The sequence below is a fragment of the Rhea americana genome, unplaced genomic scaffold, assembly GCF_003343005.1.
Source record: "Rhea americana isolate MKP2758 unplaced genomic scaffold, rheAme1 scaffold_36, whole genome shotgun sequence".
In the NCBI taxonomy this organism is placed as follows: Eukaryota; Metazoa; Chordata; class Aves; order Rheiformes; family Rheidae; genus Rhea; species Rhea americana.
In genome coordinates, this window is record NW_028186490.1 from 1156947 (window position 1) to 1183510 (window position 26564).

At 38.1% G+C, this 26564-nt stretch overlaps 1 protein-coding gene across 4 annotated transcripts in view; it reads left to right on the top strand.

Moving 5' to 3' along the window:
• The first annotated feature begins 7394 nt into the window (after positions 1–7394).
• SEC24C (SEC24 homolog C, COPII component) overlaps positions 7395–26564 on the top strand; it is a 32240-nt gene continuing 13070 nt past the window's right edge. The window contains exons 1-10 of one of the 4 annotated variants that reach the window (XM_085312251.1): positions 7395–7592; positions 10885–10971; positions 13582–13723; positions 15445–15623; positions 16769–17221; positions 18527–18657; positions 19923–19991; positions 21777–21888; positions 22821–22948; positions 25642–25780. In XM_085312251.1, the coding sequence (XP_085168377.1) occupies positions 7418–7592; positions 10885–10971; positions 13582–13723; positions 15445–15623; positions 16769–17221; positions 18527–18657; positions 19923–19991; positions 21777–21888; positions 22821–22948; positions 25642–25780 (1615 nt within the window). In that variant the 5' untranslated portion in view covers positions 7395–7417. The remainder of the gene's footprint in view (positions 7593–10884; positions 10972–13581; positions 13724–15444; positions 15624–16768; positions 17222–18526; positions 18658–19922; positions 19992–21776; positions 21889–22820; positions 22949–25641; positions 25781–26564) is intronic. The other 3 variants (XM_085312252.1, XM_085312253.1, XM_085312254.1) reach the window with 3 other exon arrangements.

Here is a 26564-nt window from a genome sequence, read left to right on the forward strand (position 1 = left end):
TGCGGCCGGCGTGGGCGCCGGGCAGGTGCGCGCTGAGGTAGCGCGGGCGTCTGGTGCTGCGCTCTTCCCGCTTCCCTTCGTTCAGGGCTCCCAAAGGGCGGCCGGACGCGGCGACGGCCTCTGCCGGGGTTTAGCAGTCAGTTTAGCGGTTGGCTGTGTGTGACTTTCTTTGAAAGCGCATAGGAAAAAGGGAAGGAGGTGGCATGACCGAAACACGGCGGTAGGCTCGGCATAGTGAATGTGTGAGATGAAATCGTGATTTCCAGATAGGTGCTGCTTTAACTGTTTGTTCTGTATTGCTGGAGTTCACTTTCACTTTTTCTGAGGTAAGCCCTTTGGCGTAGGGACGAGGTTAGTTTCAGACCTTTTTGTACTGCAGAGGTACTTGAGCATTTTTCAGTACCTCGGAAATGCGTGTGTGGTGTCTTTAGTCAACTCTGAAATCGTGCCTTCGATAGGGAAATCTTGCAAAAACGTCCAAACTGGGCTTCAGTGGTAAGAGTTGTAGTTTAAGCTCCATTTAAACATATAGTAGCCATGGCTGATGAGAGTGGTTGCTGGAAAATAGGTTAGCTTTTTACACAGGTGTGAAAAGCTAACCACCAGAGTTCTTTATAAAAGAAGACTCTCTATAAAGAAGACTTTCAGTCTGCAACTCAGTTTTCATCCACTAATCCAATAGTCCCATAAAAGTATTTCTTAGTCCTCTCTTCTTACAGAATTTGTTAGTAAACTTTACCAAATGTTTGGGAGAATTTAAGAGGGAGGGGAAATGTCTTCTGATATGTGATGTGCGATCTCTCTCTTTTTTTCTTTTTTTTTTTAATGAACAGGATAAAATCACATTACTAGAAAGTAATTTGATTCACTGCTGAACTTACTTTTGAGGTCTTTACTGTTCATTAATATGAAGTTGTTCTGGATGGATTTAAGTAGCTGTGGCTTTGACCTGTTCCTCCTTGTCATAGAGCAGCTATTCTGATTGAGGGGTAGGCACAAGTCGATGTCACCTAGAATGCCAGAGCGTCTCCCTTTAGAAGAGACTTGTCTTAAATCATATATGTATACTGTCTGCAGAAACACAAATGGTTCCTATCAATTTTGTGAAAGAGGCCTAATTCTGTAAGTAAGAAAGAACCTTTCTGCTTAAAGATGTATCACTCAATTCTTTATTGCTTTAGATAGAGCACTAGATGAAGATGGATAAATAGTACTTTGCATGCTAGGACATTCACTGCAGGTTCTAATTTCATGGCTGAAAGCTGAGTTCCAGCCCTAGCAGTGAAAGCTGTCTCAAGGATTATTTCTTTAATGAGTTGTTTAATGCGTGTACCTCTTTGGTTGTTTTCTTCTGATAGAGTCAAATTATATTTTCTTCCTGTAACAGTTATTATCAAAAGGAGGGTCAAAAATCCAAGAAAGAACTAATGGCTGGCTAAGGAAGGGCAAGGTACAAGGATTGATTAAAAATAATCAACAGCAAGGTCTCCACAGAAGAGAAAAGGTGGAGGTGTGTGGATCTTTAAATTTGAATAACTATTAGGAATGATATGTGAAGATAGAGCTTGTTCTTGTGTGATCAGCTAGCTCCAATCTTAAGAAAGAAAGCACAAAAAGACAGTATAAACTGGATAGGATGCATTAGGAAAAATGCATATCTCTTTTTTTTTTTTTGTGAGTAGGAGTTGTGTAATACATGTTTTTTGGAGTTAGAGCACAGAAATCTTGGATGAAAGATGGGCGGTGTTACAATGTATGCACAGAAAGTTTGTGTAACATAATACAATTCTAAGTCTTATTCCACATATTTTTACTCATTTCTTCTCCTTTTGACCTCTTCTCTAAACTTGAAATTACTTTTAAGTGTTTCTAATCAATTACAGGTGTGCAGAGTTCACAGACATGAGTCAGATGACTTAACTGGTTGTAACAGGTATCTGGAGATACAACTAAGGGGGAGGAGAATCTTCTGTTGTCATTTTGTTGATGTCATATTTTCTCTGCCTTTGGCCTCTGCAGGATTTCCATCTAGGAGTGGTACCCGTAACTGAGTGATTTTGAAATCTTTTTGAGAAATAGCTATCCGTCCAGGGATGTCTGTATTTCCTGAGTTTATTCCAGGGAGATATAAAAGTCTACTGGAGGAGGTAGGGCACTGAATATCATGGGAGATTTGAGGTTAGAATTTTTGTATTGATTTTTTTTTTACTGTTATGCTCTTGTAGCTCATATGTTGCATTAGTTCTTGCCCAAGTTGATGGATCAGCCTAACAAAACAGGGTTTAAGATGGCCTTTCTGTAGAAGAGCATAGAAATTATCTTTTTTTTTAACTCAGATATGAACTATTGATTTCTGCGTCCTGATGCCTGAAAGACTTTCAAAAACAACGCAAGAAAAGCAAAACTCTGCTCCAGAGCCTATCATGTTAAGGTGTTTTAGCAGTTAATCTGTCATTTTTTTTCCTAAGAGAGTCTTCAATGCAAATTCTGCGGCTTCTGGACTTTTACTAGTATTAAATTGCAGAGTTGTATGTTGTAGAGTAGGTGTCATATCTCTGGATGAATCGTTAAAACATCCTTTTGGACTCAAAATGCCTGGATGAAGAAAATGTTACCTGTGGTGCAGGAAGTTCTGAGAACCTGCTCAGCTGGAAAGATAGAGCTCCACAAAAATACAGTTGGATTTTGGAGGTGCAGTTCCGGTAATGCCATTTGCAATAATTGGGACAAATATATGGGAGGCATGTCGCTATAGTGTCATGGATCATTCCAAATCAGTTGCCAGTCTTTGACTTCCAGGATATGAGCTTCTCTTTCAGTATTTCTGTTAAAGAAACAGGAGCTTCTTGCATCTAAAAAGAGCCAGGTGTTTTTATGAATGCTTGTAGCAGGCTTTGTCATGCTGTATCTGAAGCAAAAGCAAGGACATCTGTCAGAAGAGTGTTTTTGGCTCCAGAATTTAGGTCTTTGAGAATGCCATTATTTTGGTACTTCTACATAAAATTGCAGAACAGACACGTTAAAGGCACTATAAGTAATGTTCTAAATCGGTCTTTGATTTGAGGATGCTGATCATCCTCTTCTCTCCTGTCTTTTGGAAATGACTTTGATTTCCATGTTCAGAAATTAAGTAGACGTATTTCCTTTAGTTCCAGCAAAATATAGCAAGACATGCTGTCCTCAGCTTTTTTCCAAGGATCACTCTCATCAAAAATCGGAACAGGCAAGCCTTTTATTTCTTTGAGACCAATAAAAATTTAGCATCTTTCAGAAAGTAAGTCATTTTGCTGTATGCTTTTCCTTTAGAAACTGATCAAGAACTGATGAGATCAAGCTTTTCAGTTTCAAAAGGGAATTAACAGTGAATGCAAATCAGAAAAGTGATGGCTATGCAATCTTTATTGATTTGAGAGATCTGCTGATGAAAAACATTTGTATGAATTGTATTTTTTTAAAACAGATCATAAAAACTGAATTGCAGTTTGTTTTGTGTGGATACTGAGGACTACAGAACCTATCATAGAAGCTGAAGATTTGTTCTCCGTATTGATGTGCATGGTTTTTCCTTCAGTTTGTTGCTGATCAGTGCTGGTTATCTGTATTGAATACATATGTTCTGGTCTGAACTTTTAATATTTGCGCTAACACTGTTTTGAACAAAACTTCCATAGTCAACTGCCTTTTGTTCAGAGGAATAAAAGCTGTAGAGAGTGACTGCTTCATGTTTTGTAAGGAACTAATTTCAATTATAGTAATGACTGCTTGTTGTGATAGTATTTTCACACTAGCGTCGGTCCTGCTTACTTGAGCTTTATTTACTGGTGCTTTGTATTGTAATTGAGTGTAGTAGCATAATGTTCAACAGCATGTTTTCACATTATATTTGGCTTAGTTTTAATAATGCCACATACAAATGAATATCCTCAGTATTTTGATTGAGCAGAATGGCCATTTATGCCTTTTCTCTTTATCTTGTGTATATATTACATTCTCTGTGGCTTTTTTTGGTTATTGCAAATAAAATGTTCACTTTCCTATATCCATTCAAATGACTATGTTCTAATTTCAAATCTGTAGTTCACATGCATCTTTTTTAGCAAATAGAATGAGTGTTATTTCATAAAGATGATCTTTCCTGAGAGAGGAGCAGAGACTCATCCAGCAACAACTGCCTTTTGCCTTCTGAGCTGGATACTCTTGGTCTTGCCCTGGTGATACTCCACAACAATAATCAGCAAGCATGACGCTAGCTGTTGACGCTAGAGCAAGTTGAGCAACTGAACTAGTAAAGTAACCTTTCCTTCAGCTTCAGTGCAGGCTTCTTCTCGGGTCTGTCAGATACTTTCTCCTCCTTTCCAGCTCCCTCCTTCAGCTTTTGCCACTTTGCAGGAAGTATCAGCCTGTGCTGCGCTGGAGGTTAGTGTGTGCTGGCTGCCACATGGAATGGCTTGAAAGTCTGAGTGGCAACTACTTTTCTCTCAGTGGGGGCACTAAGTTAGAACGATCTTCTTCCTGTAGCTACTTTTTCCTAGAAAGTGCAGGAAATGATTTTTCTCAGAACTTTGTTCTTCTAGTTTTGGTTTAAATAAACTTGCCTCTTAGTTTCAGTTCTGAGGAGAGAACAAGGAGCAGATGGCTACTACTCAGTGAGGTGGGGAAAAACATTCATGGGAGGGAAGAGGGAGACTAAAAAATGAATAGTAAAAGATATCAGGTAAGGCTACCAGATAAGTATGCCCTCGTATCAGTAAGTCAAAATGGTTTACAAGATTGATATTCTCCAGCCCAGTAGTAATTGTTTCTGCAAACAGTTGATCTGTTTGAGAATATCTCCAGTGACTGCTATAGAGTCTTCTAGGTGTGAATTGTGAAGAGTGTCTTAATGATTATAGCTCTGGAAATATCCTGCAGGATGCTCCCATTTAGTCAACAGCTCTTTGGGGAGAGAGCGCTGCTTTGCTTCTAGTCACTGTTCCAACAGTCTTGCGCGCACACTCTGGTGAGCAGCAGTCAGTGCTTAGAACAAAGAAGCGAGTGAGCAGCGGTCCCTCCTCTGCAGCAGTGGCTGCCCTTACATCCTGACATAGTCACAGCAATCCTTTTGTAATATTCTCCCTTCCCTTTGCTCCGACCTTGCAGGCGGCACTGTCCTACCTCGCTGTTTGTGCTGAATGAAAAGCGTAGGGGTAGGTCTGTGATTGTGGTGGCAGTACCTAGCTGACGAGGAAGAGGTTAACCTTTAAGGGAGCTTGGGCAGGGAGTGGGTCCCAAAGTCCAGATTTCTTGGCCCCATGGCTGCCCAGGTTAGGCTGTTTTGCAGAATTAAGTCAAAGGTGGAGTGGGAAACCTGAATTTTTAGCAACGACCCTCTGGCTCAGTATGAAGGTGTTTAAAAGCAGTGCAGGCTGATCAAAAATGCACACTGTCACACTTCTGTAAGCTGTTGCAAATAACAGTATATGTTACTTCTAAGGGTGGACTAACTTTAAGTATTTAATAGAAAAGTTCTTATTTTTAAACAAAATCTTTATCTTTACCTTCATAGAGTAGGAAGAATATAAATGTTAAACTTTTTTTTCAGATTAAGTTTAAAAGATGTATGATTCAGCTGATGCTAATGTGAGTTGTTATCTGCAGATAAAAGTTGAAAAAAATGTGACATACAAATCAAAAGTTTTAGTTCAGATGGAAAATACGTAATTTTCAAAGTAAGCCGTAGTGTGCTTTATGTTCGTATTTTTTGTGTATACTAGCTAAGGAAACTTAATGCGGTATGTTCTGTCTTCTGTAAAGTATTATTTTTGTTATGATACATGTTTTCCCTTGATGTGATATATATGGCTCTGCAAGAGTGTCTTTGTATATAGATGATTCTTAAAGAACTGCAGTTATTTCAGTACCCTTTCTGTATGACTCTTGCCTGTTGCTGAAGTAATTCTTTGAGGTTATATTTTTGATAGTGTAAAAAACGTTAGCATTGGTTGTCATACTAAAATCAATGAATAGGCAAAGTAGCTCAGACATTTGTTACCTTCTTGAGTTAAGCTGTAGATTCCTCATTGGGATTTACCTCAACAGGCTGCTGGCTGTTGCAGCACTGTTTGTCATGTTTGCATTAGGATTTACTGCATATTTTTAATGCACAAACTCATCATAGGAATTGGAGCAAGATGTGAGGGCAGAATTAAAGTTATTTGCTTTACTTTAGCTTTGCATTTTTATATGAACTGCAGCATTTAATTTTTTGCTTCTCAAACACACATTTGTTTACAAAGTTGCTGTAGATACAGTCTTAGCAGCGTTGGGAGGATAATGCTGTAGGTAGTTAAATGAGTACAGCGGGTGATACAGGGTATCATTGAGAAATAGACCGTGAAGGAGTCTCCTGCCCTTGAACTCATCTCCTTGGTTCTCCGCAGCTGGAGGTCTCTGTGGTATATCTTCCTGCTTGGGACCATGATATTATAAGAAGTGCCAGCTTGCTTTGAGGTCTCCCATGGTCTTTTTTATTTATTTTTTTTCTCTATAAAGCTAGTCACTCTTTAGTATGTACAGAAGAGAAGAATTAGGAATCCATGTATTAAGCAAGATTTTCTGCATAGCTTTGTCAGGAAACTTCACTTACGTCTCTGACACTCTCCTTCTAGGTCTTACCCTTTGTATAAATCTCTTGGTGACATCTTTGCCTGTGATGCTTTTCTTTTTGAACATCTTAGGTGAGCATGCTGCATTTGGAATCTTTTAATTTTCTGAAACACTTATGCACATAATGAGAACTTAAGTGTCCACTATTTAATAAAGACTTTTTTTTTTTTTTTTTAACCTTGTTCTAGATTCTTTCCAAGACTTCAGTAAGCAGCCTTTGTGGACGCTAAAGTGTTGCTTTTTTAGCAAGGAAGCATGATCTGACAGATTCAGCATAGAGCTGCAAGCTGAACTTGTTGAGAGTTACTGGTGTTATGTTAAGGAATCTCACATCTGAGTCATGAAGTTTGTTTTCTGTTGGTCTGTTGTTCTTTGAACTGCAAGTAATTCTTAAGATGTCCTGGGAAGCTTGATAATAACTTGTTGCAGAATGGCAAATTGAGTGTGTGTGGGTTTTTTTATTTTATCTAAGACAGTGATCACAAATCTAACCATACTGAAGAACTGATAAGTTGATTGTGAAACATCACAATTTATATATATATTTTTCTCTAGTTAGCTTTTCTAAAGTTTTTTAATCTTACTGGGAAAATTGCTGTGCAAGAGTAACTTACTACTAAAGTGTTGCCTTCCCTAGTACCTCAGAGTCTCTTTTTATTGGTTTTTTTCCTTTGAAAATAGTAGAGGAGTTGGCCCATTTTGTTTCTACATCTGCTAAAAACAATTTTTCCTCCTCTTTTGCAGGTGAGATTAGTTTGGGGATGTGAATACAATGAGCGTAAACCAGCAAGCTCACACAGGGCCTCCTTATGGGCAACCTCAGCCTGGATATCAGGGATACCAGCAGCCTGGCTACGGAGGACAGCCGTTGCCAGGGGTTCCTCACTCGCAATATGGAGCTTATAATGGTCCCATGCCAGGATACCAACAGCCAGTCCCTCCACAAGGTACTTCTCAATCAAAACTTTGTTTAATAATCTGTGAATTTCTGCATGCACAGGATGTTTATTTTTAATGGTTCTTATTGCTTATTTTTATTTTGTGATATGATTTCTCTCTGCTCTTCTATGTAGCATGCATGATGTTAGAAGTTATTTTCTTCCTGTACATTTTCAGGGTATTGCTCTGTCATTCACCCATTTTAGCACAGTTTACTTCTCTTCTATAGCTGGAATAACACATTGAGAGGCACAGCCTGCTGCCTTCCTGTATTTCACTGCCCCTGTGGTACTGAAGCACCTGAATAGATCAGTCTTCTGATTAAGTTGTATTGAGGTTTGACTGTTAGGGACTTGTAACAGATTTGTAGCTGAGACTGCTTTACTTAATATGTAGAAAGACTTGCACTCCATCCTGAGCTCTTAGGAGACACAGCTCTAGGTAGAAAGTACATTTGGTGCAGCTAGTTTCTTTAAAGTTTTTAAAACCAATAAAAAGTTTGTAGGAAATTCTAGAACTCGTGTCTCAGTTTTGCACAGTCGTGTCACTTTGAGAGGCAAAATAGATTGAAGCTTGTATCTCTTTCCTTGCAAAGTAGTTCAATTTTGTTACTTCTTTCAAAATAAAGGCTTATTTAAAGTTGTTGTGCAACTTTGAGGGTCTATTTTTGAATACCTGTGGTAGATTAAAAGTGATTTCTGAAATATTGTATAGGAGAAAATACTGTTGCTCTGAGTAGAAGTTTATCTGCCTTGTAGATGATATCTGTATGAATTCAGTTCAGCTGAGATAAGAACGCAAACTTCACTCAGATGTTTGTTCAGATTTCAGATTAGTTTTCTAAGGAAATGATGAATATGTTAATTGTGCTGATGGTTTCTGTTATTTTCCCCTTCCAAGTAAATTTTGATTTATTTTTTTGGCAACTTGTTGAATTTTAAATTAAACTTGATGAAAGGGTAGAACAATTGAAGTGCCTACAATTGTCTTAAAACTAACGAAAGTGAGAGACTGAAATTTGTATCCCTGAGAAAGAGATTCTGGTAGAAGCTGAAGAGTTACCTGCTGGGTTTTTTTTAACTGGGATTAGCTAGATAATGGAATGAAGAAGGATTAGTGTGGTATGCTAAAGAACAGGTTATTCAGCTACTCAGTCTTCCTCTTCTTTCCTTAATCTCTTCTTCCTCTCCCTGCAGTAAATCTCATCTAACAGCATTTTTAATCTGTGAATTTTGAACTGATTTCACAGAAGGTTTAAATTCTTATAGAAGTAATGAAAATTGGTACTGGACAGATGAAAGAAACCTTGCTTCCACAAGAAAGGCAGGCAGAGCTCAGATGTGGAGTGCTCTGATAGCTGCAGTTCCAGCCAGCCGCTGTGTATACAGCCCCTGGCTAACTGGTGTTTCATTTTCAAGGAAGGAACAGGGAGAAACTGGACTGATTTCATCGAGGGAGAGGAGATTCAAGGAGGACAAAGATTACTGCACGTTTGTTGGAAATTTTTCATCAGTGATGTTACTTCAGAACGACTTGGTTTCTTGCTGTCATCAGTGTGAAGAACTTCTAGCAACTGTTCAGGATGTCTGTGAAAAGAAACTGATAAACTTTTGTCTGATACTTCAAAAATGGTCTGCAAGTCTGAAGGGCATTTCATTTTAAAAGAAGTAACTTTTGACTTCTGTTTTGCCTTTTTTGTTCGGTTTCAGAACAGCAGGAATTTAATTCATGGCAGTTCAGTAAGGACAGTAGCTAGCTTGGCACATAAGTGTACAAACTTTTGTGGACTGCAAATGCGGATCTTGTTCTTGCCAGTAGTGACTAAGGGATGGTGTCATGCTGTTGGTGACATGGTCTCATTTGGACACCAGGAGTGTATTGCACTGCTGTCAACATCATCTCTTTATTGATGTGTCAGGCAAAGGCTGGTCATGGTTTCTGCAGGAGGTTCCTCTTCCGTCTTTTCTTCTGATACCATCCTTCTTAGTAGTAGAAGCTTTGTTAGCAGACTGTACTGAAGAAATCTAAGCTGCCAAGTTGCACACTTCATACCTATTCTTCTTGTACACTCAAGATTCCTGCCTTTATAAGAAAGGAATGTAAAATGCTGTATAGCAGCACAGCAGTCAGAAGTTTACCTGCTGGTAGGTGCTGAATATGAGATCTGAGTGGGAAAAAGTGGAAGACAAGCAATACACTGTCAAAGCAGAGAACTGATAGCATGCAGCGAGAACTTAAGGACCGTGAAAGCACTGTCATTAATACAGATATACATTTTAACTTTTGCTGGAACATAACAAGTTTTTTAATATATTTTGACAAGCGTTTCATTACCAAGAACCTCATAAACATGATCAGGTATTGCTTTCTTAGTGGAAGCAGTTTAAAGAAGAGTCAAGAACGGAAGAGACTTTCAGAGGCTGTTTTTTTCTTCTGTTGTGTGCATGTTCCTTGGGTGATCAGTTCATGCTGATCAAACTGGCTTTTTTTCAAAGTCATTTGTCTCTTCTATCCCTCTCTCCAACATGCATGGCTTTTCAGGTCCTTGTAGTAAGACCTCTTATGGCTGCATGGTGTAGAAGGAAGATAGTTTGTTCCAGAGGCACCAGAATTTGACAGGAATTTAGTGAACAGAGGTCTGAAAAGAGAACTGCCAGTGCTACTCTCCGACCTCAAAGTAGTTGTCTTAGGGATGTAGTTTAAAAATAACAGTAAAAAGGACTTTGAAGATGGAGTGGAGAAGTCTTGGGAGCAGATGCCATCCTCAGTCAGGAAGAGGTCCATCCTTCACATCTGGTTTGGGTGACAAACCTTTACCTTCTAATTGATGGAAACATGGAAGTGCTGTGTCAGTGATGATAGCCTCACTTGGGAACAGAAATAGAGTACTGTGCTTAGCCAAAAGTAGCTGCTGCTTACCAGTAAAATGTTTAAAAAAAAAAACTGGGATGACTTTTTACCAGTCTTCTGTAGGAGACAGTTTTCCTTCTGACCAGATCATTGTAGTTGGAAGTGCTACTGTATAGTTGTCTGAATATCAATGAGTTAGGTTGTTGCTGTATTTTATGTAGACTCGGTTTATGATACTAGTTGTGTTCATGTTAGTATATACAGTATATTGGTAGTGTACTTTATAGATGGTAGGACAGTGAGAGCGAGTAAACAATAAACAGCAATCGTGATGTGGATTTTTATGTACATGGTATTTTCTGTGCTGTGTGGAATGTCTTCATCATTGGGAACGCTGTCTCTTGATGCTTTCTCTCTGGCTTGATTTACTGGTGTATTCTATCTTTCCAGGTTACTTCCCTTCCTTGGGGTTCCCTTCGAAGGGCTCTCCTGTTTCTCTCAACTCTGACACTTCTTCTCTTGCACCTAATTTCATAGGTAAATAGTGTCCTTTCTATGGAAGTGTTTGTGCTGTGCTGCTCCTACTGTGGGGAAGAGGGTGGTTGTCTTAAGCAGCTTTTGTGCCAAGTTCCTGTTTAATACAGGTATTTATCTCAAAGGTGTGGGTACCTGATTATTCAGGCAGAGGTGGGTGACACTTCTCACTCTATTTGTAGGTAGCACTCCAACAACATAAATAGGATATGAAGAAACAATCCTAATAGAAAGCGCTTATGCTTGCAGATTCGTACATAAACTAATTTGTGACTAATATATTCCAAAAGCTGATTTCAAAACCTGAATTGGCCCATTCAGGCTCTGTCAGAGAGAAGCCTTAGCTTAAAAGCAAGGAGTCTTTCATTTGAGCAAGAACTGGAATGCAAGGTTTGACATGATTGTAGTGCTCTCTAAAGCATTGCAACAAAGAAATCTCTCAACGTACCAGGATTTTGGTCTTGAAATTCATGAGATTTTTGCTAACCATAGATTCCTTCTAAAGAAAAAAGAACTCTTTTGCTTTCTTGCATATTCCGTGGAAACCCAGTATATGTTTGGAATAATTATAAAAGCTGTGGCTTGAAGGAAGAAATACTTATTGCACAGCTAGCATTTCAGATATAAGAATTAGAAATAGTGCAAGAAATCATGTTGTATTTTTTCTTCCTTCCACATAGTGGTGTTTTGCAAGAGCTGTTTCCAGTAGTGTCTGTTCATTTAGAATAGCAGGGAGTCAAATTGGGCCAAGTCCACATTTAATGATGAATGAGAGTCTCAAGGCTTTGAGTAAAATTGCAGATGTTTCAGAGTATGCTGTAATCAGCCTTCATTTTGAGGTCTGTGATGAGCATCTTGAAGGCATTGAAGGGGGAACTTCAGACTTTCTTGAGGGTAATGAATCTTAAGATAATAAACCACTAGATACTCATAACTAACTGTTCAACTGAAGTTCTTCAGTAATTTTTTGGAGTAATTTATGGAAATGATTAAAGAAATTTGTGATAAGGACTAGAAAAAGAAGGCTAATGATTTTTTTTTTTCTGAATTGCTCATGTTTGTCAAATGTAAATTGTATGTATGTTAAAGTTGAAACAATTACATAAACTTAATGTAAAAAGGGAGAGATTAAAAAGAAGTTTATGAACCTTCCACAGATTGGATTAAATATGCTTTCAGAGACAAAGGGTTTAAATATGCTCAAAGACAAACAGTTTACGTGTACCATCAAGGCAAAGATATTCCAAAATAGTTGAAAATATATCGAATTAACATTAAAAGATATCACAAAAGACATTCAGAAATAGAAATGTCACAGAGACAACACGCAAATGGTTAGAGATGAGGAAATGTTTGGCTGCAGGAATAATAAGATGTTATAACAACAGTTTAGAAAAGGCAGGATGTGAAAAGATGATGATACATAAAAATAATAAATTTCTTTTGAAGTAATTAATTCTAAGTCCCAGTGAAGCACAAAAAGGAGGGTCAGAAAGACTTTTTAAAGAGAAATAGAAAATACTGGATAATCATTCAAGTATGGTTAGTTTCTTGAATTTATTTCCATAAGCTGATTAAGACTTAAGCGTAGAGGATGAGACAAAAACATACATGAACTGAAACCTTTTGTTTTGGAGTAAAAATTGTGCTGCAGAATTGAGAAGCAGTTTCTCTTACGTGCTTCCTATTTCACAATGATTCCTCCCAAGAAGGTCCGAGAGAGTCCCATAACCTTGCCATGCTGGCCACCCTCAGAGAGAGGCCGCAGAATGTGGATCTGCTCTCTTGATCTCGTGGTGGTTTGTTACATCAGGAGTCATCTGCATTTCACTGTACCTCATACACCAAATATCCCCTGTGGATAGTTGGCATGGTTATATGGTTCTAATAACCAGCATTTTTTTAATGTGATTGTATTAAAATAGTAGTTTATATTCTCTTTTTTTGGAAGTAGATGCTGCAGTTGCTCTGCTGGCATTATATTATCCAGCACTGTGCAGTCTCTGGGAAGGGAGAGGACTTGATTCTGAGGCAAACGTGTCTGTGCTGTCACTGAACAAGTTCAATCTGAAAAATGAGAAAGCATTCCTGTGAATCTCCAACTGAGATGGGGAGAGGGGTCTGCTTTGACCCCCATTCTGTTGTTTAAACAGGTAGTAGGGTGTAATTTTAAATGCTGAGTGTCTACTCAAAACCTATTTACTCTGCAGGTGGTGAAAACTGACCTGTTAAGAACATTAGATTCTATGTGAATACTTTCCTTGCTTTAGATTAAAAATAATTGGACTATTGGTGGAGAGGGACATTTAATATTTTACTGTCAATGTGATAAAGATGCCTTTTGAAGATCCTCCACAATGCTTATTTTCTGATGATCTTTGATCTTTGTGGAGATGTGGTTAATGACACTGGCTAAAACTATTTGTACTTTCAATTTTGCTACTACTAATATAGCTGTACAGATAATTTGCTACCAGTGGAGTATTGACATGTTAGTTTGGCCATCACTAAACTTTTCTTGAATGCTTTCTTTCCTCCTTCCTTGACTTTTCACAGTAGCTAGTTCAAGCCTTTGAGTGTAATTATGGCTTGTATTTTTTTCTTTGTTGTTAGGTTCGTTAAGAGCCCCTCCAACCTCTGGAGCTCCCCCTTCAGCCTCTGGAGCATCTCTTCCTTCTGGCCACCCAGTATACAGTCAGTTTGGACAAGGAGATGTGCAGAATGGTATTCCAGCCTCAGCAGCCCAAATGCACAGGTACATACAAAAAGAACAAATCATAGCAGAGGCCTGACTTGGTAGATCTATGATGTGGAGAAGGGCGAAGGAAGTTAAATATGTTCTATTTCTTAAAGAGTTTTTTTTTTTTTCCCTGGACTCTTGTTCTTTATCACAAGTTGTAAAAAGGCAGTAAAAAGATGCTGTTGAAATAATAGCAATCATAGTTTTAAAGATGGTGAGCCTTGTCAATTCTGCTTGCTTCAATATGAGCTGGGATTGACAAGTTTGTCAGAAACACAGATTATTAAACCGTTCATAATACTGCTTTTTGAAAATCTAATCTTGCTTATCAGAATGACTTGCTATCCCATCCATCTGAGGATTCTGAGTTGCTCATGAAGACAAAATTGCTAGATTTTTCTGCACTGTTTTATTTTTGGTGAGCACTGGCAGTGCATAGTAAACAAAAAGAATATGATTAGAATAAAGCAAGCCTAGAAAGGCGTTCTACTTGAAATCGTCCAATTGAAAATATAGTTGCTTAAATGTTTAATCTTAAATGTTAATTTGAAGGAGGTTCTGTACATCATTAACTCTATGCTTGAATATTTTATTTTGTAACATGGCAATCACTATGTGCAGTCACTGCCTACAGACAACTTCATTTGAACCTTACCATTCACAGTTATAGACAATCCAAGTGGTATGGAAAACTAGTCACTACAGATATGCCATTGCTTCCCTTTGCCAACCTTATTGAGCAGTCATTTTTGCTGCTTGAGGACCATTTACAAGTAAATTATAGTAAATCCTGGACTTTCACAACCAGTTTTTGTCTTGAACATTGAAAGTACATTGATGTGCTGGGAATCTAAGACAAACCAAATACTTGTTTTTTTTCCTGCAATAGACATTAACTTTATTGCTTGTTTATTGTTTTGAAACAGTATTTTGCCATAGGGATATTTGTTAGAGAATGTGACTCTCTGCTGATGGAAAGATGTGAGCAGATTTCAGTGACTGTGATTGATCAAAGCCACTCCTTCAAGGCTTGGCTTTTCTTTACAGTAGTTGTTTTCCTGTGCAGAACTTTCAGACTCCTATAATCTGTCTTGTTTTAATACATTTGCATGCATATGGTGGTTATATTCAGTTCTTTGGGAGTCTGAATCTATCTGGAAAATGTTACTGTTTGTCATTACAGTAACTCTCTAATTCTCTTTTGGGTACCCTTCTGTCCATAGTGGATTCCTGAGTTATTTGTCTTCATCTAAAGGTCTTGGCATCTTCTTCGGAAAGATACAGCCATGACCTGTGGAGTGGAAGTGGCAGCAGTCCTTGTTGCTTAGTCCTTATTACTTTAGTTGGGAGGAAAGTGGTTGTCTTTTGTTTCCTCCTGGCTAAGCTTATCACTATCAGCTGGAGAGTCTGAATCCTTTGAGGAAGAGAGGCTGCTTGTGCAGGCTGGACTGTTGCTCATTCTCTAGTCTCTGCTGCAGTATTTCTGATTAGTTGCTACCACTAAAATAGAGTTGACAAAAAACATGCTATAAACATAGCATTTGTATTTTAAGAACCAAAGACTTTTTGATGAAAGAGATTCACATCTGTGTAATTATTTTTCAGAAACTGAGCTATAGTGTTTAGTTTTTACTTCACGTAAGTAATTGAGACCCAGCTAGCATTTTAAGTGGAATGGAGAATTATAACTGCTTGTGTAATGAGGAATCCAGTGAAGTTCTCAACTTCCCTTGCAGGCCGCCTGCTTCTCAGCCATTTCTGCCAGGCTCGGCACCCACGCCGGTTAGCCAGCCGTCTACGTTCCAGCAATATGTTCCCCCCCCAGCCAGCGCACAGCAGCTCAGCAATCAAATGGCAGGGATGACGATTGGCAGTACTTCAACATCTGTTCCTTCCCCAGCTGGACTGGGCTATGGTGAGGTTTTCTGGCTATAAAGATATTCTGTTGCTTTTCATCTGTGCTAGTAATTTCATAAGAGACTTGCTCTTGTTAGGCAGTTGCTCTTTTCCGTGTGGTGACGGTAATTCTCTGGACATTAATGTCTACTGTAGTAAGCATTAGTTTTGTTTAGCTAATAGGGTCATCACTAGGGAAACTGAACTGAGACTTTTGTAGGGGATAAGGTAGGCAGTGCTCCAGCAAATAAGGAGGAATATTGTTATACTCTTTCACTACCTGACCAGATGAATCTTTGCATGAAGCACAGAAGCAGTCTATCCCTAAGCAAACTATCAAAGAGTGTATACCTAGCTGCTGCTGTGGAACAACCCAGTCAAAGGGAAAAGAGTTCGGTAATTCAGAAGGGATTGAAATTGTGAATAGTCGAGAAGAAACATGCTTATACAAGTATAAACGGAGTTTAGGCAGTGTGTTCTCTTGTTATTAGTTCTAGTACCTCTACTGTAAATAACATGATGTTTTTCAATAGTGAGGACCAGAACTGTTTTAATAAAATACTACTTATAAGCATCTGCCATACTCTAACATAGGCTTTATTTTTATAGGAAAACTAGGAGTAGGGGATATAGGTATCTCTAGCCTTTGGCAATATTTGTCTAAAATTCTCCTCAGAAGCAATTCAGAGTAAATATACCAGATAGTAATTCCATGGTACTAAAGCCATGAAGCTGAAAGCTGTTGTTGATCTATAGACTCCAATTCATTGGGGAGCTTGAGATTCAAACTTAGTTCAGTTCAAGAAATCACTGGATGGACATGTGACTAGATGGACATGTGATTGTTCTTGTTTTGTGTACTTCTGGCTTTGCCCCTTTTTTCTGGCCTTTAATCCTGAAATGTATTCTACTTATGTAAAATAAGCTCAGACTTTGGGAGGAAATGGTGAAGTTTCAGATCCCTTGTTAGGGTAAATTTAAGGGAATATTCACTGCCAGTTTTTCTTTATTAAAACTGGAATGCCCATCTAAAGATGAGAAAGTGGTAGAGCTATTTTAGATGCCCTAGAGAAAATGGAATTTGTATCTTCTGAACTGTGTTTGAAAATAATTGTCTTAAGGATAGAGGCAAATGATGGTAATAACTTCTTTTCTTCTTATCAGGTTCCCCAACATCGGTTCCCCCAGTCTCAGGAAGCTTTACTGCAACGGGATCTGGTCTCTACACACCTTACACTGCGAGCCAAGGGCCCCCTCCTACCAGTGTGTCTCAAGGTCCTCCTTTGGCACAGCCTCCTTATTCTGGTCAACCAATATCGACTCAGCGCCTTCCTACTCAAGTCCCTGGTTTTGCCCCACCTCCCTCTTCTACGGGAATTGGACCTTCCTCTTACCCTCCTACTACAGGTGCCCCAAGGCCTTCTCCCATGCAAGGCCCACCGCTGCCTGGGCAGTCAGTTGCTGGACCACCAACATCCCAGCCTAATCATGTATCCTCACCACCACCTCCATCAGCCATGCCAGGGCCTCACCCAGGGCCTCCTCCCATGAGCAGTCTCCATGGACCACCTCCTCCCTCACACCCTCCTCAGCCAGGATACCAAATGCAACAAAACGGTGAGTATTCTCAGTTTAAGGGTTGTAAGTCAGATGTTTGTGCTGTGGATAGAGAACTAGAATTCAGGTTTGTACCTTGTAGACTCCTGGCTGCAATTTAAAGCTTCCCTGTGCTTTTGTCTGAAGGACAAATCCAAACTAAGGAGTAGGATGTGTCGTTCTAAGCTGCTTCTTATGTAGATTTTATTCGGACTAACATAACTACAAAAATTCTAGCTTGCTTCACCAGGAATTTGCTTGATATTTAGTACTGTAACACTACAAGAATTTCTGATCAGAATTGTAGTATGCACTTTGATATCTACAGTCTCATCTATTCAAAAGTAGAGATTTGAAATCCTGAAAGCATCACTTTCTTGTTTTTTAATTTGTGGCCAGCATTGCATGTACAATATGTATGGGAAAAGTTGGGATATATTGAAAAGGAATTGCTATTTTTCCTTCTTTAATTCACAAAACCAGACAAATCACAGAAATGTGTATTTTTCTCCTTGTAGAACTTTTTCACACTTCATATGTGATTAGAAGTAATGAATATCAATTAAACTTTCTGGATTATAAACAATTTTGGCTGTTTTTTCACCAATAATACTTAAAAATTGCTAAGAGAAAATAATCACCTGTAAGGATCTGAAATGAAAATTCTGTCCCCCGTGCAGCTTTGCAGAACTGGCCAGATAAACTATTTGTTCAAAACATCTGTCCATATTAAAATGAACAGTAAAAACACTGATGGGATGAATGATGCAGTTTTTCCATAACAGACTAAAATTGTATGAAATAAAGAAATAATTTCTGACCATTACAAAACAAAAGAAATCATCACAAATGAAGTTATTGCTGTGATTTCAGACAAGCCAAAACTGCCCAGGAAAACTTTTTGCGTGTAGTTCAGGAAATTTGAGTCATTCATTGGCTGTTTTTTGTTAAGCTTTCTTGTTACACTTTAAGCTGTTCTACAATTTAGACTGAATATTCATAGTGCAATTTACACATTATCTTAATGCAAATTTTAGTTCTGTTAGTCTAAAAATAGTTACATTAGTCTAAAAATATATACTTCCCTGAAATAAGTATTTCTCAAGCCTAGTTTTAAGGAGGTATGTTCATTAGTTATTTATTGGATCACTGACAGAGATATACAGCTCTAAACTGAAGCACTGTGATAAATCTATCTAATCCTAATTAACTCAAAAGCAAGTAGTTTTCTATTTCTTCTTGATAATTGCAGGAAAAATGAGAAATGCCTAATGAGGAAATGACTAGTGTTAGCCATTGTTTAATTCTAGTGTCCCTTTCTCTAAGGTTCCTTCGGACAGGCTAGGGGTCCACAACCAAACTATGGAGGAGCCTATCCAGGAACACCAAATTACGGAAGCCAGCCTGGACCACCACCTCCACCAAAACGCTTGGATCCTGATTCCATTCCTAGCCCTGTAAGCTTTCTTTGCTCTTACCAGTGTACAGTCTTCCATAGTGTCTTTACATTGACAAAGACCAAAACTGAAAGCATTTTCTCTTTCAAAAGAACGTCAGCCTATTTGATTATTTTTCTTTCCATGTATCCTGCTTCAGTCACTTGTTATGAACAAGCCAAGAATCCGAGGGTGTTTTGTGTAGGTTGTTTTTTTTTTTTATTTGTGACTAAAGAAAGGCACTGCATATGCAAATCACTGCTCTTAATTCCTCAGGTCTTTTTCCCTATTATCTTATGTTTTGGGAACTCCTGAGGGCTTTAAGCTTGTTTCAGCATTTCCTGATTCTTGCTTACTGACTTTCCAAGGTGAATTTATTTCTGTTTTTGAGGGAATGAGCTATGAATAAGTTCAAAGTAGGGTTCTTTGTATTGCTTTTCCTTTTTTCATCCTATAATTTGTCAAAAAGCTGGCTAGTGTTGCAGCCATTGAAGTCACGACACTACTTCAGACAAATAAGGACAACTTCCAAATAAGGGTTATCATTCTGAAGCAGGGTTCTGAGGAAGGACGAGCAGTTATGTCTAATGATTAGTCGTGATGAGTAATACTAAGACTGGTGGAATTATTGCCATTAGTCTGCTTTGTTGCTCCTTCTGCTGCTCCCAATTCTGTTCTGTCATTGTTTCAAAAGGCCACAATCGTTTGATATCAGTAAACCTTTTCCAAGATGATGCTTACAATCAGTTCACTTTAAAACTATATAAAAATAGTTTAGTCTTGAATTACTACTAAAATCTTTGACTGGCACTATTCAGAAAAAGTCATGGATTATATGTTTAGACTCCAAGCTTAAATAAACTTACAAGTTTTATGACCTTATTTTTTAAAGGAATATAAGAAATCTTTAATTGCTTGGCTACTTCTTTTCTCTTCCACTAAATGAGATCTCAAATGACTTGTATCAATTGCCTTCATTTTAGCATGTTCTTGAAGCATAAATTCTCAAGTTCTAACAAAAACAAGCATGTGAGCCACTATGTCTGTTAGTAATGTGTACAGAGCCCAAGCCAAGTATCATGACAAAACTGATTTTTTGGGGATCAGTATATGCTGCAGGAGCAGGTGTATTTTTTCCTTTTGTCGCATAAACCGATGTCTAATGCATATATCTAATTCCAATGGTATAGGTTTGGGTAGAGAGAAGTAACACTGTTACTTTTTGTTTTATTATTCTCTTTTCTTTTTTTTGTGGCACTCTTTTTTTTTCTTTTTTTTAAAAAAAGCAACTTAATGAGCTGCCACCTCAGCAGAAACCCAGGCACAGAATAGATCCTGATGCAATTCCTAGTCCAGTAAGTGCTGTATATATCTGTCTACCGTAGTCTGTGTTGGTGACCATCTGTGCATGCCTGAAACATAAACCTCACCTCACTAACCCCTCCATCATTAATCCTTTATCCTTTCCTTGCTGTCTTCTACTTGCCTTATCAAAGTGTGTAACATAACATCACAAGAGGTTGTTAAATCTTCTCTTCTGTGATGAATGGTGAGGCAATAGAAAGCAGACAGTTTCAGAAACAGATCATGAAGAATGTTTCCCCTTCACTGTGTCTGATCCTTAAAATATCTCCGTCATCAGATTCCAATTGGCGTTTTCAGAGTGGAAGCTATCATATAATCGTCTGTATAAGGAGTCCCATGTTAACATACACACAGCATGAACTTTTGTAGTCTTGTTTCTTACCAGTTTTGAGCAGAATTTGGTTACTGTTCTTGTTGACCTGCCAGTACTGGGCTAATGTTTTGAAGTTCTAGAAGTGAGAAGTAACTATTTGGTTTTGATGTTAATTCCTGAGCCAAATTTTTAGTAGATTAATACAAGGCATGGGGAGCTATAAACATTCATTCATTATCTGTGCTCATACATAATTATTAAATTTTGAATTTGAAAATTTAATGATTATGTCTAGAGAGTAAAGAAAGAAAAAAGCAGCTACCTTTTGGATTGGAATTAAAAATGGATTAGAGTTGTTACCTGCATATCACTACTTCCTCGTTCAGTTGGCCGAAGTTGGCCATATGACAGGTACCAATAGTGGTGTTGCCAACATCAGTCTGTGTGTATTTTTCAGAGGGGACTAGATTTATTCTAGAGTGGTAACTATTCAATACTATGGCAGGCTTTCAGCTGGCAACTTGGAATATGTAATGTAGAGGGTAAAAGCTCTGCTGTACAGACTTTTGCATTTCGTAATATACTTTGAGGAAAGGCATGCGTGTTTGGTAGCAAAATACAGTAAGTAGAGTGATTGTTAGCTTTAATGCTTTGATTGTGTGTAACGTAACGTGGAAAAGGCATTTTAAAATGGTGTGTAACAACAATCTTCTGTTCTTATGCAAAATTCAGTGGGTATTTTAGTCAAAATGTTTTAATTGTTTAATGTATTTCCATGATCTTGAGTATATTTGTGTTAAAGTAGCAGTTGAAACACTAAGAAATTCAAAATTTTTTTTCACTAGTTTTGTGACGTTTTAAGCTTGAATCATTAAGTCTGTTGCAGCTTCGCTTTTCAGATCCCCAGAATTCAAAGCATGAACTCTTGAGCATTGGAAAGCAACGATCACTTGAGCTTGAGCTTGCAAGCATCTGTCTTTAGGTCAGAGTTGCACTGATTAGAAGCCAATGCATATGAAAACACTGGGAACATAACACAGAGGAAAAATGAGAAAAGAAAAGAAAAGATGTCATCTGTAGAACTTTACCCTGAGGCTTACGGAAGCTTTTGATTTTAATTTATCTAGGGCCAGTAAACAGAGAAATACTATCAAAAATTCCTTTCTTGGTCTGAGTTTGGGCTTTTATGAATCTAGATCAGGCCTTAAAATACAGAATATGTTGCTGCTCAAAATCACTATTTGTGACTTCTGTTCTTTGTTGTTAAAATCACTTTATATTGTTCCAAATCAAACTGAGAGGTGACTGCTTGGCAAAACGCATTTGCTTTAGGCTTCTCATTTTTAGAGCTAGTAATGTTTGTCTCAGATCCCTTTCTCACTACCTTATAGATAAAAATCCATTATTCTGCAGTACTTTGAAACTAAGCCTCAAAAGATTAACATGGTATTTTCCATCATAGATTCAAGTGATTGAAGATGACAGAAATAACCGTGGATCAGAACCATTTGTCACTGGAGTGAGAGGGCAGGTCCCACCTCTTGTTACTACAAATTTCTTAGTCAAGGATCAAGGTAAAATATTGTTCCTTCTCTAAATAAACATAAGAGACACAAACCCCAAAGACTCAGAGACAGAACTGTCTACATCTTTAGTTTAAAAAAAAAAAAGGGGGGAGGGAGGGGAGATAGGAAAAACTTGGGGGATGATTTCAGGGGCTGAAGATATGTGATTTACCAACAAATTATTTTCAAATCCTATGTTAATGTGATTTCAATTTATATTCTTCTGAATGTTTGGCAACTAGTAATTAATTACTAAGTAAAGACAATTGATGTTTTCTGAGGCAGGTACTTGGGACTAACTTTGGCAGGGCTATTGGAAAGCAATAAATGAAGCTGTGTTTGTAAAGCTGTATTGAAATAGTTTAAGACTGAAATGTACTAGCAATATCATGTGATTTGGACTGAAAGCATAGTGTATTGATAAATCATGAGTGAGAGGTCATTTGGTCTATGGGTTTCACAAAAAATTGATTTTTTCTTTTTATTTGCATCATGTCTATATGTACTAAAATCATTGCTACACTTCACTGTGAGTTTAAGATTAAAACCTTAGAATCCTATTCTGTGATCAAGTGCTTAACTTTTCAGCTAGAATTACACAGTCAAATATTAGAAGTGTTTGAGTTGAGATTGCTACCCACAGTATGTTTTAGTCTGTAAAAGGAGTGGAACAGAGTGCCTTATGGAGGATTAAGCTTATATGGAGTCAGGGTGACTTCTTTTGGATTAAGAGCTCTTATTCGTAGTTAATCATGAGGACAATAGTCTGCTTGGAATTCAAGTTTTAATTAGATTGACATTAACTGATTGTCTGCTTGGCTTAGTTTCTACGATTTGAACAGAATTCAAGGTATCTTCAGTTGTTTTGTCTTACATTTCAGCACAAGTTAAGTTTATATGTATCTGTGTGATTCTTATCTTTGTTTTTTTTTCCCTCCCAGGTAATGCAAGCCCTCGCTATATAAGATGCACATCTTACAATATTCCCTGCACCTCAGATATGGCCAAACAGTCCCAAGTTCCCCTAGCTGCTGTCATAAAACCATTGGCTACTCTACCCCCAGAAGAGGTGAGAACTTTATGCGGAGTTAAGGCACTGTGAACTCCTCAGGAGAATGCTGTTAAATGCCCACATTTAACAGATAAGCTGTTTAAATTTTGACAGAAGAAATGCTTAGCTAATGAAGATAAGTAAACATTTGTTCTCCAACAAGGATGTGGTGTTAGATCTGTTAGAAAAATATTGCGTTCAAAATATTTAAGATTTTGATCACCATGATAATTTAAGCCTTTTTGCATTTAGTGTCTGGGTCAGGCAGTCTGATCAAAAGACTCAAGTACTAGGATGATGACAAAGGTATGGTACTTCCACTATATCTTATTTTCTTTTTCACCCTACACTTCTTAAATGACTACTAATAACTGAAACAGTCTTTTCTAGGAGGTCAAGCTATGATATCAAGCAGCACTGGTTAAGCTGTCTAATGTGCGTGCACAGGCAGAGCACTGTGTGGGATGAGTGACAGCACAAGACTGAATACCATGCGCTGCTGAACTATTCTTATGTTTCTGCCTTTGCTGTGTGCAGCATTTATTTCCTTCTAAGTTCAATGTGTGGCTAGTTTTTTACATACTCTAGTTGTTGAAGACAAAAGCTGCTAGAGTACTACAGAGCTAGAAATTCTGTAAGAAGTACTTTGTATAAAGTCTTCTTACAGTTTAGTGTTAGCCTGCTTGAAGCAGTGACAAAAAGGCAAATGTGCCTGGTGTGAAATTTGAGTATATACACTGGCAGTACTCTGTGCCCTGTTGAACTTACCATTAGCATCTACTGAGGAAGGAACTATCGTCTAGATTTTTAAGTTTCTTGTGTTACTTTATTAATGTCCCTAAACTATGGTTTGGATTTTGAAAATCTGATTATGATAAAACTGAGTTGTGAAAATAATTCTTGTGTTGTGGTTGGAGTTTAAAAAGAGCACAATAGGTGAATGTGATCTTAGTTTAGAATCTTGGAAGCTTGCAGAGCTGCGAATCTATACACAGGAAATATTACGAACATCTAGCTGTTTGCTCTTCTGGTGAGTTTATGCTCTGAACAAACAGTTTTGATAGCCAGAGAAAACAAGGCTAGGATCAGAAAACTGTCCTGGAGACCAGTCAGCTTCCAGCACTGGAAAGTTCCCTATAGCAAGGGCAAACTCCCTTTGTAGGGGCCCTTCTAACAGATGAAGGCTCAGCTGTTCAGAGTGATAAGACCCTGTAAATAGAGCTAAAGCTTAAAATATCAGAAATGAGAGGATAAATGTGACTGGTGAAAATACAATATTCAAATACATTTAGAATCTATAAAATTCAGCACCTATTTACCAGATACAGGTCTTTTGTCCTGTGTTAATGCATAATTTAGAAAGCAAGCTTTGGCATAGTAATACCTATTGCTTGGAGCCTCATCTGGGAGTAAGTGGTGTTAGTAACAGGTTATGTATGGTACTGTGCATGTTTATAGCACCTCTGGTAGTTTGTTTGTATGAATGCTGTTAGTGGAAAGGCTGAGGGGAAAAAAAGCTTATTTGTGGAAGCACAATACCAACATGACTTGGCAGTCAGAAAACCTGGAATTTTTTTGCCTTGAACAAGGTCAGCAAGGAGTAGGAGCTGAAAAAACATTGGCCACGAAAGCATGCTCCAGTAAGTGACTGAGAATGTGAGATTTAATACATCTGTGGACTGAAGGTGGGGGGGAGTGGCTGGGGCACTTGTGCAGTTTCTGCTTAAGGAGTATGCTCTTTCTTAAGCATGATCAGAAGTTTAGGGTTAGTGAGAGAACTATAATTTCCACTCTTCAGTGCCAGAAAGTTTAAAAGCAGCAGTTGAATTTCTTTTTGAGCTAGATTCTTAGTTATGGAAGGTGCTTTGAAGTATGAATGAAGCTTATGGCTTGCAAAAGTTCTGTGTTAATCATTCTGAACTGCATGCTGCTCCTTCTAAGTCTGAGAAACTGCAGAAGTTGCCAAACATCTCTATTCTGTTTGGCTGGGAAAAAAAAAAAGTATCAGTAATAGTTTAAAGATGATATAACTGCCTATCAGTTTTGAGGGTATCAATTTTGCTATACTATGGGGTCATGACAAGTAGGAATTGTGGATATATTCCATTTCATAGTGGAGTTCAAAAAAGACTTATCAGTAGAAATTTTTTTAAGACAATATGGATTTGAGTTCTTGCATATATGGAATGCAGTGACTTTTATTATTTTATCAGAAGTTGTACAAGGGGAAAATATAAGAGGTAAAGAATTACTTTTAAAAAAAACCAAACTCATGAATTGCAAATTTTGTGTTTACTCCCATTGGGATATCACAACCTTTTTGTGCATGACTTCAGTCTTCTGAGTTCACTTGAAATACATCTTTGCTGTGCTCCTGAGAGCAGGTAACAGTACTCCCTACTAGAGCCTGTGCTCCTCAAGCAGGCTACTATATAAGGTAGTGCAGCACCGTGCAGGAATACTTGTTTGGGTTTGTGGGATTGCCTTTTAATTTCTGCAGCCCACAGAGTTACACCTGCGTTAAGAGCTTGAATTGAAAAGCATCTATGAAACATTTGTTCAGACTTCACCTCCCTCCCTGTCCCTCAGCTGCCAAAATTAAGTCCTGTGCAATGTACAAGGAGATAGTTTTTAGCTCTGCAATATGTATAGTCATTTCTTTCTTCATCATCACATGACCTTTCTTTTCTCTTTTCCTCCTGCTTCCACAGACCCTTCCTTATTTGGTAGACCATGGAGAATCTGGTCCTGTCCGGTGTAATAGGTGCAAGGCCTACATGTGCCCTTTTATGCAGTTCATTGAGGGTGGAAGGAGGTTCCAGTGTTGTTTCTGCAGCTGTGTCACTGAGGGTAAGGTGTCTGCTGGAAATTCATAGATTTGTCTTGCATGCACAGAGCAATGCAAGATTAAAAAAAAAAAATACGGGTGATGGCCTGAGTATTTCATTTGGCAGCACTGATGGCTTAAGTAGCCAACTGCCTGCAAACTGTTCTCATCACCTCAGTTTATGCTGTACATAACTGAGTAGTATGCTGCCAGGTAAGTATGCTGTACTTATCTGGGTTAGAAGTGGCCAGTTTGTTTTAACTTCTTTGATTGTTTGGTGATTTCCAGCTTGCATGCATTCCCTATAGCCACTCACTGAGCAGTGGTACAAATGGCTATACCAGCACAACTCAGAAGGCAGGGAAACAGGAGGAATGCTGAGGGACTGCTGATGACAGAAATGCTTGTGAAACTACAGTGTAGTTGTACCCAATGTTAAAGAACAATTTCAGTTTTCAGTATGGAGAAAAAAAATCAGGTAATTACCTTGTACTGGCTGTGCATTCAGAGAGAAGAGTGATAGCTGCTTATATAATCTCAGTGATACAGTTCTGTTTCCTTTCTTTTAAACTGTTGAATCTTTTGAGTATTTGAAATAATTCTAAGATTATGAGTACTGTTACTACAGATAAAGAATCTAATTTTATTCTCTTGTGGCACTATATAGGCAGCTATACTCTAGAGTACACTTTGCTACCATAGCAGTTCTGAAGGAGGGAGACTCTGTCATGACACTTCTTGGGACAGAAGACAAATGTTTTCTTTATTTTTGTAGCTGACTTTTGTAGGTGAAAACTTACTTTAATT